Here is a 12947-nt window from a genome sequence, read left to right as displayed (position 1 = left end):
TCTAGGGCTAGCAAAGGATGGTTGGCAAGAAGAAAAACATCTGCTAGTTCCCTCTCTACCCATTACCCCACCTCTGTCCTTCTTTCACCTCTGCCGGAGGACTCAGTAACAGCCAGGATCTCAGAACCAGCGGCACAACTCCCCAGGCTGACGACTGCTGCTAGCACCCAGCAAGGCTCAGATGTACCCTCCTCCTCTGAGCTGCAGTCACACCTTTGGTAACAGTGCAGGAAAACTCAAATAATGCTCAAAACACATCTTTCTCTATGGCACTTAAGACTAGCAGGCATATAAAGAAAGCAGCAAGTCTACCACAGCTGTGTATTTGTGTCTGTCTAGCCCTTCTGCTGACTGGCTCACAGAAGTTTGAATCTGCTTTAGCCTTTGACAGGATCAAGGCCTTTTCTGTCTAGAATCAAAACTAAAACCTTTGTTTCTTTGTTTGGGGGGGAGTTCATAAAATGTAGGTATCATTTCTGATGCTAAACTAGGCTGCTACCCTTTGACTCAGCCTGAATAAAATGGAGTTGCAAGTCCAACAGGAGACAGAGGCTTTTTAGCAAACCAAAGGTTCTATTTTTCTCTCCACAAAACATCCCATCAACAAAAACGACCAGCCCCCCTCCCCACAAAAAATGTAACTAGGAAATTCTGTCTTTTGCTTATCATATTGTACATAGCTTTGATAGGCGTTGTTTGCATAGCTCCTACTTGTTTTGAGTAAGATAGGAAGCGGGTTGTCTATTCACACTGTAAAAAGCTAATTGTAGAAAAAGAACAGTATTTCCAAAGATCAGTGGAAAGATTGCTAATGCTGAATCCTTACCAGAGCCTCCTCAGGACTCACGTTAACGAGATCTGTAAGCAGATGTAAATGATCTCTCTTATCTATGAAATGAGGAAACTATGTGACAGAGCCTCGGCTTAGGCACCATTTAAACAGCAGGCTGAGTATGACTGATAGCAAACAGATCTAACTTTAATGCTTTCAGAAGCTGAATGTCTCTGTGCGACTCACAGCTTGGACAGCTCATCAGGGTCATCTAAAAATTTCATCTGCTAAGACTTCTGTAAACTGTTAGACACAGCTATGTCACAGATGGCATTGCATGCACTCCACAACCAGATTTTGTAGAGGTGTCAATTGCCTTTTAGTCAATTACAGTACGGAGATTTTATTGCTTTGTATTAGTTCATCCCTGTGAAGATGACTTAGGCTGGCATTTACTTGTGGGATCGGCTTTCTGATCACTAACGAGATGAAACTTTAGCCGCTCTGCCAGGCTATGTTGCTAGAAGGGTGTTCAGTATTTCCCTCTGCCTCCACAGAGCAAAGGAAGAGAGTGGTTTCCCATAACTATTCAAATTTTAAATTCTAATTAATAGCTCAACATTATTTTCTCCCTGCTCCCTCATTTTTTCACAAGGCAGATACTACCTGCCAACTGCTGCCATCTTCTCCAGGGGTTCATATTTCCCATTCAACTTGCATCGCGTGACAGTGTGACTCCCCCTCCTACTCTCTCTTCTGCTCTTTACTTCCAAATTAAGGCAAAATACACATGCTTTGTTTAACCAATCCTATTTAAAGTTATTTGTTCTCAAGCTCTCACCTAGACAATTAATTTAGTCGGCCTAAGAGTGTGAATTTATGACTTTGGTCATGAAGCTTAAGAAGGAACAGCAGTGGGGAGGACAGTTCTCATGTCGCTTTTCCTGGGCATGCTCAACCAACTGGAGACTTCAGCATTCCTGATATTAACCACTCCGCTCATGCTAAGCACTTAACACATATTGTCTTATATGAAGTTTGAAAGATGACTACACAACATGTTGATTCTCTGTGCTTGTAAAAAAGGCCTTTGGGTGGATTACAAAAACGTAACACAAACACATAACAATATATTTTAGTACATAAAACAGAGAATGTAACTAAGCGCTATAACATGTTGTTAGTATTTTTAAACTTGGTAAGAAGAAAAAGAGCTCTTCACACCCAGAACCACTCTTTTAAATTTGACCAGGCTCAGTATTTGGCATCTCACCAGTAGTTTCTAAGCTCGCATTTACAAGATAGCAAACTAAATTAAAAAACAGAATAAGTTATTCTAAAAAAACAACTGTAAATTATCAGTTGACCCCCAGAATGGACCTCTAATCTTGATTTAGGCCTGAATAAAGATCTACGTCACAACAGACACCACGACTTCGTATTCTGACAGCATTACAACAGCAAATGACTGAATAAACACAGTAAATAAATGGTGGTTTCAGGCACTGTGTCTCCAGGCTGGAATTTGTTAGAACCATCCTATTGCCTTTGCACCTTCATTACCTGACTTGAGAATAAACCTCAGCATTCAGCATTCCAAACTTCTTTCAGCAAAACACTGTTAGAACCTTCTGAACAACAAACATTATCATCTGCCTTATTTTTCCAGTCTTTACCCGTTCTCGTGTATGTTCATAGTACACAATTTCATCCTTAGTTCCCACCAGAGACTGCTGTACCATAACAGGAAATCATCAAATTTGTTATTTCTTTCTGTACCATTATTCAGCTGAGTTGCAAGATATAGAGATATTTTTCCAGTTATCCTGGTAAGAGTACATTCTGAAAGAATATAGACTAGGGCACAGCACATCTTCACAGTAATCTAAATTACACACATTAATTTATGAACTCAATTTTTTGAAAGAAAATGGTAATTTTTTAAAATTTCTCAGGGAACAGGAAGGGATTATTGGTATATCAAAATAGGCACTTAGAGAACGGTCAGTTCATTTGGTCAGTAAATAAAGCAAGACCTCTTTTTCAAGTAATTCAAGCAGGCCTATGTTGGATATATTTATTCTTAGTTATTCAGGATCAAATTCAATGTTTTTAAACAAAACATTTAACATTTATGAAATTGGATAAAAACCTTGTTTTCTGGTAGGAAGGCAGCCTGGCTTAGGAAAGAAACACAATTTAAAAAAAAAATTAGAACTAGGATTTTTGTAAAATATTCTAGTATCATGGACTTCAAAGAAAAATTTCTGCAAAAAGAGCACCGGAAACTTTGCTCCATGTCCCTAATACTAAAGGCTCATGAAGAGATAATCAGACCAGGAAAACACAAACGAAGAGAGACTGTCTTCTATACGCTTTGCCTGAAAATTTACAATCCCTACAGAAATTAAGAAACAAAACCTGGCTTCATTAGCACCTCCAGAAGGCAACCAGCACAGTAAAAACTAGCACCATCTTCAACCTCGAGGAAGAATACTGCTTCAACCAAACAAAAAGGATGCTGCACAGTCAGCATCTGTTTCACATAACTGCTTGGCTGCTGAATATAAGAACCTTAAACAGTATGACTTCTGCTTAAGTTTTTTAAATATCGGCTGTTAATACGTTGCTGTATGAAGATATAGGAAGCTTTCAGTTACCTAAACCTAAAAGACAATTTTAAAACAGAGCATCAAAAATTAAAACTGTATAGAACTTCACCCTTTGAATAGCATGCAACAACGGACAGTGATTGTTAAAAACAGATGCCTTTCTACCTTCCTCCAAGTTTCCAAGATCAAACATCTGGACCAGATCTGTGTACTACAGTAAAGAGAACTTAGATAACAATACCATAACAACTGAAGGCAAAAACTAGGAATAAGAACAAAAACATAGGCTTCTCTTCAACACCAGAAGCAGAAATTCCAAAGTGAAATTTAGCAGTGATTAAATATGTAAGATTCTTTGCTTTATTTTCATACAGCAGCAAGAGAGAAACCATGCATACTCCAAAAAGCTCAGGCTTTACTTTCATCAAATAGGAACACATCTCTCAACTAGAAAATTAAACACTGACCACCAGCTTTTGGAAGAAAAACAAACTTTTGGAAGCTTGCCTTAGCTCCCTTACCTAGGCAATGAAAAGCTATCAGAATTAGCATTTTTCTCCAGTATCTCATAGAAAAAACAGATGATACCATTTCTAAGTACAGACTTGTAAACACCCATAGTTGAAGGGAAAAGAAATAAAAAGGTAGAGTAAAAAAATTCTGACAATCCTTCTGTCTTTGGAAAGAGATATATGGGTGAAAAAAAACAAATCAAATATTCTGGATTACTTCAGGACATCCTGTCATGAGACATCAAAGCACTCCACTGAGATAAGGTTTCTCATAATACACATACCTGCATAAAATAGAAGTTGTATCATCAGAAAAGGTTAAGGAAGAAACTTTAATGAGGATCTGCTATAGAACGCTCAGATTCAATTCTTGATGCAAAAACTGCATTTACCTATACGAATTGTGTATTTCATAGAATGTATAAACTGGGCTGCAAATGATTCACTCTATTTCAAAAAAAATCCAAAAAGTGACCTAAGTGCACATGATGCAGATAACACACTCAGAACCAACACGATCCCTGTGGAGAGGTCCGTTTACCAAAGAAAACTTCTGCTTCTTTTACAAGATACATGCTCAAACAAGAACATGTATGTTTAAATCCATGGACCAATGGTAGTAACGAGGAAATGCTATCCTTTTAATATGTGCTTATCTCAAAGCCTTCCTGAAACAGTTTCAGATAAGACAACCATCATGAAACTTGATTTGATCTTACAAAACCTCCTTCAAGAACCAAGTTCACTTCTACCTCAGAGCAATTAAGAGAGGTTTCAACCCTGCTGAAAATCTAATGAACATCCTCAAGAGTTATTCTACTATATTTACATAGATAATAAAGAAGATCTACAGAAATTCTAGACTATAAAGAAGATCTACATGTTTTTTTAATTAGAAGAACATTAGATGAAATTAGACTCCACAAGAACTCTCATTAGGAGAGTGTATTCTTTATTTTAACAGCGCTACCTCTTCATCACTTAAGACTCAGGGTCAGAATTGGGCAGCCAAACTGCTTGCCTGTATACAGACAATGAAAAAAACACAACCACAAAACAACCATCTTTCCAAAGCCCAACAAACCCAACAAGAGAATAGACCTCGAAGAATATAACTCATTGGAAGTTGGCTGCCTTTGTAACACTTCCAGTGGTGCAGCAAATGTATTGGTTTTGCCAAACGTTCACACAGTTACCTGAGCCAGTGCTCATAAGTAAAAGCTTATACATACAATAAACACAGGGAACACACTTCCTTGAGTTGCCACATGAGCCATACTACAATTACAGTCCAGTTTGTATTTCTGTATAACTTAACCATTGTAACCCAAGAAATTACATTAAGGAAATACACCACACTTATCCGCCTTCTGCTCCTCCTGCTTTTTACTTTTTGTTCTTTGTAGTCAGCATTTGTACAATTTTTCTCAACTTTATCTGCTGTGGTGAAACACAGGTTTTAAATTCCAGCCACATTGATTTATCATTTTTAAATTTAAAACAACTAACAGATGAGATTTAGACACTGCATGTTTTTATAATCAAATGAATAAACGCTATACCTCCAAGTTCTTTTACGTTCAAGATGGCATTCTGGAATGGCACCGCTTTTATACTAAAACCTAAGAACAGAAATAAATAATATTAGTAAATTATTTGTTAAAAAGGCCATTTGAAATCAAATGCATATATTCAGAAAAGACTACTTTTTTTCATCAAGAACCAGGATTTTGCATGTGAAATTGTTTCAATATGATGTTTAAAAATATCAGTTGGGGGGGGGGAATAAATTAGTATGAGCAATTAAATTTGCAATGATACTATTAAATACCTGGCGCACACAACATTCAGCACAAAACTTCCATCCAGGCCATCTACCATTTGGTAAGGAGTTAGTACGGAATATACCTTCATAAAACCGCCTTTTAATGCATCTGGAACTAAAGTTTAGATTTCAGGCTACCAGTAGTATGAAGTGATCCTCCTGCAAATTTTAGGAGACGTGGAAGACAATGTGCAATTCAAATCACTGTTTTCTTACATTTAAACTTCACAGATTTTGGTTACACCTAGAGTATTAATCCTGTCTATAAATGTTATTAACAGAAAGATCCTTTTACAGACCTAACTGTATGTATTAAAATGGTTACAAGCACACTAGAAGCATCTATGAATCCTCTATTAGCCTGTTATATGCATAAAACTAAAAAAAAGTGTGATGTTTTCCCTTAATGGAAAGTTCAGACAGCCAAGAGAAAGGGAATGTGAAAGGCTCCCAGCAATCCATCAATATACTATATAATAAATTCTGCATGTTTAGTGCATACATACATGTAAGTGTATATAATACTTTATATAGGAAAAATTATGTCTGCTCTTTCAGCATAAAATGTCCAGATAGACATTAAATTTATTTCCCTCTAGCACAAGCAGTTTCAACATGATTACACAACTGTGAACTGAGTAAAGAAGTTTTGAAAAAACATGCTTCACTCTAAGTTTATTAGCTATCATTTAACAAAAACAACCTTTTTTTTTCTCCCAGATCAGACCAATAAGATATTCCAGTACTCCAACCATGGTCAGTGCTAGATGCAGTAGAGGAAAGTGCAAGAAAATGTAAAGGGAATAATTATGAAATATTTTTGTTGTTGTTGTTGTCTTAAAACAAATCCTAAACTCTTCCTAGAAAGGAGGAAAAACTGGAATGGACCTGAGTGGCGTTGATGAGAAAAGCAAAAATACAGGTTATAGTTTGAAAACTGAGTGGAGAAGTTGTCACACTGTACTCTTGGATTCTCAATAGTATTTTCTGATATAGCACAGATATGGTACATATGGGTAGATTTATTATAAATTGAATAGCCTAGATATGCATCTTTTTGGTTTGGATGCTGCCTAGTTTTCTCCAGAGTCCATCTTCATTCCTCAGGTTGCCTAACAAATAATGGTATTTTGTTGTAACTCTCTAGAAAGATGTAAGGAATTTAATTTTAAAATTAATCATATTTTCATTATTTCCTTTGATAGATCTATACTGCTATTTACATTGCTGTTACTATTTCTTTCAGGGTCTAAAGTGTTGAAGTATAATTTGCACTAATTCCAGGAGAACTCTAAAGATAAAGTTCAGGAGAGGGGAAAAAAAAAAAAAAAAAAAAAGGCTGAATTACTCTACAATTTCTTTCTAACTTTTTGAGTTAGGCACTGACACCTTCTTCACACAATGAAGTGGCAGATCTCTAATATTCCCAATAACACCGCTGTGAAGGCAATGCGTTAATTATTCATCGCAGAAAAAAATTGCAGTATTTTCTTGTCCCTTTTTTACATTGTTTACTTACTGTTGTATTAAATAACCTTATGATCTTGTAATTTAAACAAAGATACACTGAAAAGCAGTTAGGGTTGCTAAGAGACAATCATAAAATTCAAGCCCATGAACCACAACTACAATATAAAGCCATGGAACTATAAACACAAGTTACTTGCACAACACTCACTCCGGTTGTTGTGTCTGTTTTTATGTATCTTCTCAATGCCACTGAAACTTTTTGTAAATTGATTCTCTGATCTCAATCCACCCTTATGTTCTGGTTTCAGCTGGGATAGAGTTAAATTTCATCCTATTGCTGTGGTTTGGATTTAATATGAGAATGTTGATAACACACTGATGTTTTCAGTTGTTGCTAAGTTCCCTGTCAAGGACAGCTTCCATGCCCTACCAAGCAGAGGCTGGGAGCACGGAGCATAGCTGGGACACCTGGCCCAGCTGGCCAACAGGATATTCCATACCATGTGACGTCATGCTCAGTATATGAATGGTAGGCGTGTTCCAGGAAGTAGCGATCACTACTTGGTTATCGGTCAGCGCGGGTGGTGAGCAATTGCATTGTGCATCACCATTTTGTATATTCTATTATTATTGTTGTTGTTGTTATTATTATTATTTTTTTTTTTTTTCCCTTTTCTGTTCTATTAAACTGTCTTTATCTCACCCCATGAGTTCTTCTCACTCTTACCTTTTCGATTCTCTCCCCGTCCCACAGCGGGGGCAGGGCGGGAGGGGTGAGCGAGCAGCTGCGTGGGGTTTGGCTGCATCCCGGGTTAAACCATGACACCTTACTACATAAACAAATCTCTTTGCTGATCTAAAAAGAAAGGACTACCACCAGAAGTAAACATTTCCATTACATTTATTCTTTTGGTTGCTAGCATATACCATAAGGCAGTACTGATCAAGTATGAGAAGAAATAAATCCCAACTTAAGTTTCAGAGCAGCACTGTCCCATTCTATTTTGTAGCACATTCTCCTCTTTTCTGTCCATATTACAAGACTGCTTAAAAACCAAAAGTAAAAAGAGAAGAAAGAAACTTTTTCATGTGTGTCTACACTACACTGTTTCCAATGGTTCTACTTCATTACACCACAATGTATTTTTTGATTTTCAGTACATTCATACATTGTATGTTTTCATGGATATTCCATAATGTATGACCAGACACTGAAAGAATAAGTAATGGTAGCTTCAAAGCAATCCATTAGGTACTTTCAAAAGCAAGATAACTAAGCTGAAGTTCCCTACCACCTTTGCTATATGTTTCAAAAGTTACATTTGGGCAACGTTACAGCACACCATGGAATAAAGGCAGCATCCTACCTGTGGTAGACACTATATTCTCCGGGCTTTCACTGCAAAGCTGTGACAGAAGACTTGTCTTGCCAGAACCAGTGAGGCCTATGCAAACCAAGTCATATTCAGGTCGTGGTGGTGGCGGTCCCTTGCAGCAAAGTGCTCTAAAACACTGCCAAGTAAGGAAAAACAAACAAAACAAAAACAAAAGGAAGAAGTTACTTTTTTTTGCAAATTATTCAACGGTTCTAAAAATCAAATTTATGAATTTAAAGGCACTGGAGAGAAGCAAATTATTATTCCAACTTACTATTTTGACAAAATCAACACTTAATAGACTGAGACCACCTCAACTAAAATCTAGAACAGCTTTATAAGAAAACATAAGTATACCTGTTAACTTTTCACCTAAACCTCACAGAGCTGGATTGAGGAAAGTGACACCCATTTCCTAAATCGCATGACCAGCGCACATACAGCAAGATAGGCACATGCCCTACTCAACTTTGCGGCTGGGTATGCATGAGTTTGCTTCCTGTGATAATTTCATACAATACCTAGTGTGAACATCAGCGGAGCTCCTGAGCAGCTGTTGGCCAAGCTCTACCTGTTGTCACTGGGAAGAATCAGAGAACTTTGCTCCATTTATGTCCTTCCTGGGCTTGCTTTGTCATGTTTTGCCTTACAATATCAGCTGTTGAAGAGTACAGCTTGTAAAGAAATAAATTTTGCTGGACATAGTTCTAGCCATAAATATGCAGATCTCTCACTTTCCCTGAAGAAGTATAAATTAATCACAATATAAAGAATAAAAAACTTTTACACAAAGCCGGTTTAGAGTTCTGCTCATGTCTCTTGAACAGTATTCCCAAAGTAGGCCAAGCTTATCCGAAAGGTCCTTTAAGCCCTTACTAAGGTTTATCAGACCTTTCTTTATATGTAATATGGAAAATTTTTATGTAAAAATCTAAAAATGTACCATTCTGGGAAAACTAGGAAGTTTATATTTAAGGTATAGGGTACAATTACCCACTGATATCCAATATACAAAAATACCTTTTCCCCCAATATCTGCCACCTTCATATCAGAGGAATACATCTGCTATAACAAGGAAGGGAAAACATATTTGTGTAATCACTCCTCTCCTCACATTCTGTCTTTACACAGTCCCAGTTCTTTTCTTCCATCTCAACCACAAGCCAATCACCGCATTAGGTACAGAAATCCAGTCTTTACAACCTTAACGTAGTTTGTCTATGCGACTACCCAGGATCTCTCATTGAGCACTACCGGAGGAGCAGCGAAACTGAACAGATGTCAGTAAGGCACTGTTGCAAATAGTGGGTTCTGGCTTTTTGAGCAAGTCATAGAATCATAGAATCATAGAATCATACAGGTTGGAAAAGACCTCTAAGATCATCGTGTCCAACTGTCAACCCAACACCACCATGCCCACTACACCATGTCCCTAAGGGCCTCATCTACACGTCTTTTAAATACCTCCAGGGATGGTGACTCAATCACTGCCCTGGGCAGCCTGTTCCAAGGCCTGACCACTCTTTCAGTAAAGAAATTTCTCCTAATGTCCAATCTAAACCTCCCCTGGCGCAACTTGAGGCCATTTCCTCTTGTCCTATCACTAGTTACTTGGCAGAAGAGACCAACACCCACCTCGCTACAACCTCCTTTCAGGTAGTCATCCAAAGAGAACGTGATTATAAAACGACAGCTCACTGAATGCAGAACTTTTATTGGATTCTTTCCGTATAGATGGTCAGTTATTATACAGGCTGCCGGAACGGTCTTTATTGGTTTAAAGAAGCAAAAGATAAGTTCATGGAAAGTTACGAAAATTCCTTCAACACCTTTTAAAAATGTGATAGGAAAGATTTTAGGAGTAAAAACATTTACAGTAGTAGTAAAGGTGAACAAAGGCAACAGATTTAAAAAAAAAAAGCTTTGCCTCTATTAAAATTTGACTCAAGAATTTTTTTTTCAAGGTTTGCCCTTATACATGTGTCTGTAGCTAAATGGAGTAAAAATGCCTTCTAGCTTTATTCACTGATGTCAGTTTACACTTATCTCACAGATTCTACAAAGCCACAGAAATATTCTACTCTGGTTACTTAAGTGAGAAAGACTAACTGAGTTTATTGCACAACACAAACTCCTTCAAACAGAGTTTCCACTTAATGGATATCAGGCTGAAGGCCACATAAAATTCTTCGAAGCTTGCCAGAGCTCCTGAGGCTGTGTGTCAGGCCCTTTGCAGCCAGTCTTTAAAAAGGATTCAATCTGTCCCTGTCAGCATGGCATCTTTGCGACAACTTCTTGATGTCATATTGAAAAACATAAAGGAATAGATGAGCTGATGAAAGTCTGTGCTTCTGTCTGTTCAGACACTGTACCAGTTCTTACGCAACCAGATACGACTCTTGTGGCCCTGACAACGTTTAATAACCTGCAGCTCTGTCAAAGATAATTGCTTTTTGTAGAACACTTATGGAGGCTCTGTGGGTGACAGAGGGGCTCCGCAGGCTGGTTTTGTGAAGTTCAGCACCTCTTTAGTGCAGATTCCTTAAGTCTAACTTAGTCTAGACAATCTTTACATGCTGTTGATTAAATGTATGATCAAAAATCCAGGTCAAATTGCAAGTCCAAAGCAGCATACATAGACCCACCACCCACCCACTCATCCTTCACCAGCAAGCACAGTTAGGTATGAAAGTTCCTGAGATACAGCAGACACAGAATCCCGGAAGACAGGGAAATGGCTCCCTCCAGACCACTCTCATTTTTTATTTGATACAATTCCCCTATCCTTGTTATGTTCATGACTTTGTCCTTGTGCAAGGCTAATTTCCTTCAGTGGATATTTTTGTTTGGTTGGAACGCAAACAGACTTTAAATATGCTAGCTTCAAAAAGCTGCTGAAATTTAGCTGCTGTATAGCACTTACCACTAGCTGACATGAGAAATTCTACAGGGGATACTTGTAATAATGTATTTAAATTTTATAAACTTGCTTCACAATCCTTCTTACTCAAGCTCAATGAACATCTCTTCCATTGGAAATATCACTATACAAACAGTCCAATCACTGCCTTCCTGTTCTCTCAGCAGCTTAAAGTTACTTGGCCCCTAACAAAGTCAGGGCTATTTAAGCATCCATTATAGAGACTAAACCTCTATTGTCACAACTTTGGCAGCTGCATCTAGTAGCTACACAAGATCTGTGGAGAGTAGAAAATTCATAGGTCATTGACCATGCAAATAACATTACAATCTATATTCTGCTTTTGGTTATGGACAGGAAATGCGTCCTGAAATATTTTATAAAGCATGGACTAGAGCTACACCATTATTTCAGATGTCGTCACGTATTACAGTGCAGTTTGAAATGCACAGAACTGCAAGAAATGTGTATTAGTAACTAAAGAAGCCATCCCTGAAATCCAAAACACAAATAGATCAAAAACATTGAGAGAGTTGTTCAATTCACAACTAGCGGCTCAGTCCTTTCCAAAACCAGCGTACTTTCCACTCCATTTGGACAACCCAAAGTGCATGAGAGAAATTAGAATTAAGAGCCTAACTGGTCTTGAAATACTTGTCAGATATGGACCTGGAAGTCTCTTCCATTGATTGGCAAACCTGATTTGCTCGATGAGTGACTGTCCAATAAAAGGCTGCCTTTTAGGTATTATAAAACAAACTCCAAACCCAAATGAGGCCACTCAGAGGGAGTGCTGGAGAGGACAGAAAGAAAACATTTGACTACCCCAAACGTAGGGTCAAGCAGAGCTAGCTGGCATAGTCACTGAAATGTTGTTTGGGGTATGGTCATGCACTTCAGCCTCACTACTAGCAACAAAAAAGGAACAAAATTTTTCTGAGCCCTTTCATCCTATCATGGTAAGGCCTTACTTACTTTAAAGGGAGAGACATGTCAAACAAAGTGTCAGGTTTTATGATTTTTGAGAACATGACACTCAAAACTCTTTATAGCCATCGGATAGGGAGAAGAAGCAGGCAGGTAGGGAGAGTTGGGAGTTAATTTTTTTTCTTTTTTTTTTTAAATGAACGAGCAGATCTTAAAGTACTGAAAATAAAACAATACAGTATCTTGAAAAAAATGTATGTGTTTAGCCAGTGTTGGAAAAAAGGATGTATTTATCCAGGAAACTGGGAGTAATTAGGTGCTGCAGTCTGCAGAAAACTGTGCAATATTCAGCACCACTGTTACTTTCATTTTAGTTGTATGTGTGCATGCAAGCTGCATATGCACATATAATCATAAGCAAGAGCTAAGGGAAGAAGTTAGCCAGTCCTACTCCTACTTAGGGATTTCTATCCCAACCAAATGATTCCCATTTTAGGATGGAATCAGTGGTGGATCTGTTATTTGGTGCTGA

The 12947-nt window shown here is 37.8% G+C and overlaps 1 protein-coding gene across 10 annotated transcripts in view; it reads right to left on the bottom strand.

Annotated features, from left to right (window-relative positions):
- Positions 1-12947, bottom strand: part of ARL15 (ARF like GTPase 15) — a 225568-nt gene that overhangs the window by 138879 nt on the left and 73742 nt on the right. For 9 of the 10 annotated variants that reach the window (XM_075137595.1, XM_075137600.1, XM_075137601.1 and 6 more), the window contains 2 exons: positions 8559-8703; positions 5459-5518 (listed from right to left, as the gene is read on the bottom strand). In XM_075137595.1, the coding sequence (XP_074993696.1) occupies positions 5459-5518; positions 8559-8703 (205 nt within the window). Of the gene's footprint in view, positions 1-5458; positions 5519-7918; positions 8048-8558; positions 8704-12947 lie in introns of those variants that run through there. The other variant, XM_075137605.1, reaches the window with a different exon arrangement.

Source organism: Calonectris borealis, chromosome Z (genome assembly GCF_964195595.1).
Source record: "Calonectris borealis chromosome Z, bCalBor7.hap1.2, whole genome shotgun sequence".
In the NCBI taxonomy this organism is placed as follows: Eukaryota; Metazoa; Chordata; class Aves; order Procellariiformes; family Procellariidae; genus Calonectris; species Calonectris borealis.
The sequence above is the reverse complement of the archived record's forward strand: the minus strand, read 5'-3'. Positions and strand labels throughout refer to the sequence as shown.